Source organism: Coffea arabica, chromosome 5e (genome assembly GCF_036785885.1).
Source record: "Coffea arabica cultivar ET-39 chromosome 5e, Coffea Arabica ET-39 HiFi, whole genome shotgun sequence".
Lineage (NCBI taxonomy): Eukaryota > Viridiplantae > Streptophyta > Magnoliopsida > Gentianales > Rubiaceae > Coffea > Coffea arabica.
In genome coordinates, this window is record NC_092318.1 from 35,804,538 (window position 1) to 35,811,647 (window position 7,110).

At 32.8% G+C, this 7,110-nt stretch overlaps 1 protein-coding gene and 1 non-coding gene across 2 annotated transcripts; one reads left to right on the top strand and one right to left on the bottom strand.

The window, feature by feature from the left end:
- Window positions 1–565: 565 nt before the first annotated feature.
- On the bottom strand, window positions 566–1,000 carry LOC113687257 (uncharacterized mitochondrial protein AtMg00310-like). Its single transcript, XM_027204911.1, has one exon. It carries the CDS (start codon window positions 998–1,000, stop codon window positions 566–568), a length of 435 nt encoding a protein of 144 aa, XP_027060712.1.
- A 2,619-nt stretch (window positions 1,001–3,619) lies between these two features.
- LOC113688726 (U6 spliceosomal RNA) lies at window positions 3,620–3,717 on the top strand. Its single transcript, XR_003448088.1, has one exon. It is a non-coding gene; the product is annotated as a U6 spliceosomal RNA (small nuclear RNA).
- The last annotated feature ends 3,393 nt before the right edge of the window (window positions 3,718–7,110 follow it).

Below are 7,110 nucleotides of genomic sequence, written 5' to 3' on the forward strand. Positions count from 1 at the left end.
CTTCTGTTAGCAAGCTCCACCACTTCTTAAAGTCTCCTCTCTGGTCTTCAATTCCATCCCAATGTAATGGAGCTAGATGCCATGTTTCTTTAGCTATCTTGCATTGGAAGAATAGGTGTTCAACAGTTTCAATGCCTTCCCCACAGCAATTACAGATAGGTGATCCTGTTTTGATTCTGCTGTATACGATTTCATTCACAGGTAATGCAGTGTTCAAACATTTCCACATAAACATCTTTATCTTATGTTTTAGATTGAGCTTCCACAAAATTTTCCAGGGCTTGTTGTCTCTCAAACTTGTTCCTTGTTTCTAACCTTCTTTTTGCTAATCCTTCTTCACCAGTTCCTTATAGGCTGAGGCTGCTGTATACTCCCCATTCCCACTGTGTGGCCAGAAGAGCCTATCTTCTTTATCAGCCAAATTAATGGGTATCCTCATAATTCTTTTAGCTTCTTCCTCCTTGAACAGCTTAAATAAGAGGGGCCTTTTCCATCTATAGTTTTCGATCAGCTCTTCTACTTTATTGACTATGCAGTGCTGTCGCTTTGCTGAAGTTGGCCTTCCTTAGGAATTCCCTGGTATCCATTTGTCCTCCCATATCTTAGTGCTCTTACCATTTCCAATTTTCCTATAGGTTCCTTTTTCCACCAAATCCCTTGCTCCCATCAAACTCTGCCAAATCCAAGAAGAGTTCTGCTTGATTTTGCATCTGAATATTGACTCATGTGGGTAATATTTGGCTTTTAGCACTTTAGATACTAGAGAATTAGGAGTTGTCACCATCCTCCATACTTGTTTTCCCAATAGAACTCTATTGAAGCTTTGCAATTCCTTAAATCCTAGCCCCTCTCTATCCTTCTGCTGTGTCATCTTCTTCCAAGAGCACCAGTGCATTTTCTTCTTCCCATTCTCTTCTCCCCACTGATAGAATGCTAATTTAGCATTGATTTTGTTATAATTTCCTTTTCTTATTAGATTGGTTATTGCATTAATGGACATATTTTGTTTGAATTTTATGTTTATGGGATGTTTAGCCAATTGGAGAAGGGAAGTGTAGAAATAGCAGTTTTAGAAGATTTTCCTCCAAGTAGGTGTGGACGGTGAGAAGACATCAATCAAGTCAGCAGTGTGCAGGATTCTATGCAGGGCAGTATCCTAATACAAGTGGGAGTCGTCGTCATAACTGGAAGATGATATTATATGCTAAGTTTCTAATTAGTAATTGAGTTAGTTTAGGAGACTTTTAAGCGTTTGAGTACCTATCTTTTAGGAAGTTAGTTTTCCTATAGTGGGAGATTTTTTTTGGAGCTAATTACTACGGATTGTGAGGGAGGAAGTTCGATGTGTTTTAGAAAGCTAGAAAATAGGAAGAGCAAAAGCATGATCCCGTGTGATTACTACTCGGCCAGGGAATAAGAAAAGGAGAGGACGGCAGCCGCTTGGCTCTCTTCTCCTCTGAGTAGTTCTTCTATTGTCAAACATTGATACAATTTCCTTCAAGGGAATTGCGTGAGTTACTCTCAATGGAGAGTAACTAATCTTGTTTTCTAGTCAAGGGACAACTGAAGATTTGGTTCAACAATAACTGTGAGATCTAAATTATTTTAACTGTTTCCTTCATTTATTGGTATTTATATGTTTTCTGCTTTTGATTGTTATGGCTATCATGTATGATTGAATAGTGCACAATATTTAATTATTCACGTAGTCTATTTTGCTAATTGAGGGTAGTCGAATCCGTAATTGTTCGATTACCTCCATCCCGGTAGCAACTGGCGTAATTGGGTTTATGTCAGGAAAACATACAATCTAATTTAAACAAACCCTCGTAGCGTATTTGTTAGTTAGGATTGAGCTTTCCTAAATCTTAATGCAAATTAGAAATTAAATCTTATGGTCGTACCTAGGGTTGTTTTCGGATTAGAGAAATAGTTAACGGTCGTACCTTAACTATCGAGAAATTAAGAAAAGGCTGGTTGTTTATCGTGTATATGACAACTATAACCAATCTATTGATAACTGTTGGAATTATATTTGAATCGATGATCAGTTGCATGAACCATTTTTTAAGTGTATCTTTGGCTAGAGTTTTCCCAATTATTTCTGTCAATTAATTATTTTTCGCATTTGATTTATTTAGTTCATTAGCATTTAATCCTAAAACCCCCCATTTATCTTAATTCGAAAGGAAACAAATTCTCCCCAGTCCCTGAGGAGACAACCCTACCTGCCACTATCTAGTAGTTAGTGAATTTAGTCAGATAATTAATTATGGTATATCGGATTAAACAAACTCTTCGCGAACAGGGTGAATCAAGTAACCCATTGCACACCTAGAGTCCCTGCTCCAATACTTAGAATTGATTATTGACTACTTTTGGTGGTAGTTAAGTTTTATTATTATTATTGCACAGGATCGACAACCTGTCACCCACTAAAAGTTTGTCATTATAGTACTTAATTCCTTGCATAATCTGACTGGCATCTTGAAGCAGGACATGGTATAGGTTGGTAGTGCCTTGGCCATTGCTTTGATCAAAACTTCCTTCCCTGTGGTGCTAAGGAGTTTATTCTTCCATTGCTTCATCCTCCTCTCACATTTATCCTTTATAAAGTCAAAAATTTGTTGTTTTGTCCTTGTGATAACCATTGGTAACCCCAAGTATTTCCCTTGAGTCACAATCTGTACACCACCAAGCTGTGAACTTATTCTCCCCTGTGTTTGTTGTGATATCCTGCTTAAGAACACTGATGATTTTTCCATATTGATCACCTGTCCTGAGCTTTTCTCATATTTCTTCAAAATCTGTTTGAGCTCTTTCGCCTCCTTTGTGTCTGCCTTGCTGAAAATTAAGGTATCATCTGCAAAAAAGAGATGCTCTCCATATGTGTTTTAGTAGAATCTCCACGTAAAATGAGTCATATTTTAATTTCCTCAATTTGTTCTCCACTAGAATGCCTTTCATTTATGATACCAGCCACTATTTGGTAGGAGTGTGCAAAGTCAAAAAATTCCAATTTACCAATCGAATTCGAATTGAATTCGGAATTTTGAATTCGATAATTCGGAATGAAAATCGGAATATCCGATTTTGAATTAGACGAAATCGGATTGAATTCGGTAATGGGATTTTTCAAATCAGAAATTCTGATTTCGAATTCACAATTCGAAATTGAAATCGAAGTCGGAATTTGGAATTCCTATTTCGATTTCAAATCCATTTTTCATATATTTATAATATTTATATATATATGTAGTATAACATTTAAATTATAATAAATTTTATATTCTTGAATTTGATGATTCGGAATTCCTATTTCGATTTCAAATTCGTTTTCATATATATATAATATTATATATATATGTTATATAACATTTATATGATAATAATTTTATATTCATGAATTCGGTGAAATCGAAATTTACCGAATTTCGAATTGAATTCGAATTCAGAGTTGGTGAATTCGAAATCAAATTCGATTGGAAATTTTGATACCAAAATTCCGAAAAATTTCGATTTCAAAGTTCCGAATTACCGATTTCGATTTCGATTCGCACCCCTAGTATTTGGCCTCTGTGGATTTGAGGTTGTTAGCCACATCAATCGCCATCCTTCAGCTCCTTTGGGGACATCCAATCAAATTAGAACCACACAGAGAAGATTTGCATGACCCCTGCACAAGAAGAATCATCATCCTTCAGGATCAATGTTGTAAGATGGAAGAGGATTCTGAGGAGTAATAGAGAAAACTGGAAGCTAAGGGTCCATTTGGTTGGCTGTAAAATGTTTTTCCCTAGGAAAATATTTTCGAGTGAAGTTATTTTCCAGGAAAATCATTTCTTTTGTAGCATTTTCAAATGTTTGGTTACTCGTTTGAAAATGTTTTTCAACTTCATTTTCTTCTATTGATAAAATATTCATAAGGTTTTGTTGCTTTAGAATGTCATCTCCTTTTTCTAAGGCTTGTTAAACTAACTATGTACATATGAATGTACTATGCAACGGAAATCTAAATAGACTTACCTCTAACCATTGTTGTCAAGTACAAACTGGTCTCTCCTTGTCTCTTTGACTCCTTGTCTACTCTAAAAAAATAAAAATATGTAGAAGAAGAAGTTAGAGTAATGAGCTTCTAGCTTATGCCTAACCAAAGAGTGTAGTATTGATGGAATTCCACAGGTTGTTTATGAGCAAGGCTAGGGACCCTTACTAGCAATTACCAAATCCCTAGAGTTTCCTTCCATCAAAGAAATCTTGCCATAATCCATAACCTTTTCTGACTAATTGATTGATTTGATTGGTTAATTGATTGAATAAGATATCAATTAGCAGAAGATACCAATCAATCATTAACAAATGGGAGATACTAATTAATTATTGATAAAATGTCAGTCCATTAATCAGGATATCAATCACTTTCGAATCAAATCAAATCATGTGGACCACAATTGCCTCTAAAAGAAGCAAGTTATACATTCTCCCACTTGATCCACATAAAATAGTTAGATAACATGGGAGTGACTAGGTACTTAAAAATAGCCATAAGTCTTGTTTGTCACTCACCAAATTCAACAGTTATGTAATAGTTGCTTAATTAGAAAATACTAATACACGAATCATGGCAATTATTTTCTCATTGGCAAACACTTCCTACCATGTATGACAATGTATTACACTTTCTAATCAAGCACTTTAAAAGGACTTTATGAATGACTTCATATAAGTTATTCAAGGTCCAACTCTATGGATCACATGATCGTTACTTTATACATGAACAATATTGTGCACAAAATCATGTAAACATAAGTCTGTCGAGTGTCTAGATAATAACAATAGTGAGAATAATAGTAAAATACTAAATGAACTGGTGGGTTCCATATGAGTTATTTGATCATTAACAACTTAGCTGGCAACCTTTAGTTGTTTGATCAACAATAATAACTCCTTACCATACACTCAATAGCTAATTTTTTGCTTTCTAAATAACTATTGAATACCTTATGTTGACTTGCCATGTTTTGACTCCCACTCTTTCATGTATACATAATGAAAGGGTATAATCAAATTGTATATCTATATTAGCCAAGATACAATATCGACAAACTGTAGGCCAAATAGTAGATGCTTGTGGTATAACTTCATAGCATCTTTGGTGAATTTATATTTATTCCAATGCATGATGTGAACATTATGCAATTGTTCACTATTATTGCTTAAAAGTAATACTTGCTCTTTATTATCAAAGAACTCTTGCATGAAGGTCTTAAGATAGATTAACTATCTTTTACATTCTATTTTGTGAATACCAATGACAGAAGGGTTTCACAAATATCATGATTGAGAAAAAAAACTCATAGTATATTAATTTACTAGAAAAATTCTTCTAAGATCAAATGAAGAATAAATTAAAAAACTGTTGAGAAGCAACAATTTGATTTAAATTTCATTATCTACAAGTGTATCATAGTGACACATGTGTCCACCTAATTATTAAGAGTCACATTAAGGACATTTGTTTTCATATTTATCTAATGTAACTCAAATAGTGAGTTACTAGTGCCATAATTACCCCAAATAAAATCTCTGAAAATTTGGTAGTGATTTTGTGGTAATTTGTGACATTATTCCTGAATATGGAGATTTCTCCATTTGCATCTTACGAAAACATTACACAATTCAACCTTAAACTCTTGTAGGTATATAACATAGTAACTAGGGATCTTCAATTTTCTATAGAGAATATTTTGCCTCCCACTGTCTCAAAGATAACTCAACCAGTTGGTTCAATGCGAATTTATCTTCATGTGTTTATTTGATAAGGAGTTTTTCAATTGATTGCTTATCTAAAATAATTAAATAATTATTTTGAGAAAAGCTATCAATTTTCCATGTGCAAAGGAGTCAAATATGAATCCTTACCTTTTCAAAACTCCATTCTAGGGTCAAAACACTCCCACTTACTTCATGTTCTTAACAAATTTAAATCACTAGTTCTAATAATTCTTGAAGTATAAAAGAATCTAAATTTCTTGGAGTAAGATAGCATTGTTTCCTTTGTACAGCTTCTTTATGTGTAGGTTGATTACCCTCACAAAACTGAACATAATATTTTAAACTTGATTTCCATTCATGCCATAATCAAAGTGGTGCTTAAACAACATTAGAGGAAATTATTTAAGTATATACTTCAGTTTCAAGCTTTACTCACAAGATATAAAGATTACCAATATACTATATCCACAAATATCTCATTATTTCCTTAAGGTACACCATTTGGATGTAACTAATCAAGCATTGCTTTTACTCATTAGCAATGTTTCCTAATTAATGAGCACAAATAGAATAGCCCACATTTTTTTGTGTGCCTTCATCTTATTTTCTATCCTTCAAATTTCAAATTTCCTTTCTCATTTGAACACTTGCAAAGATATCAAATATTGATCCTTTATCAAATAAGAAAGGAGCTTTATATTTCATGAATAGTTACCTAATAATGAGATAAATATCTCTCACCAAAAAATGATTGAAAATAATTCACAAAATTTTAGTGTTATGATGAAACTCTTGTGGCATCTATAATGGTTGAGTAGCTTGTTTTGCTTATGCAGTCTACTTTAAATATCATAGTTAATAAATCTAAAATTTTTAAAGATTTATGATTTATCAACTCTTTATTTTTCTTATGGAGATATATCTAAATTTCCTATGCCAAAATTTGAAGAGTTTCCCTAGTGATAAACATACTTATTGCCAATATAATTATTGTGATCAAGCGTAATATATTGCTCAATTCAAAGGATGGTATTGAAAACTTTAGAATTAATAACTTCACTATTTTCAAAATCTACTACTGGATAATGAGGTTCAAAATCATACGCAATAGTAATTAATTTGAAAATAGAAATTCTAAAGTAATAAGAAAAATAATGTTTTAGAAAAACAAATTTTCTTGAAATGAGAAATAATACATCACTTATCTTTATGTGAACATTTTTGGTTTCTATAAAGAAACTTTTATTCACTTTCCATATAATCAAAAACTTATCATATTGGCAACGTAAATTGACATACTTTAGCCAATTCACCAAATACATCACAATTTATAAC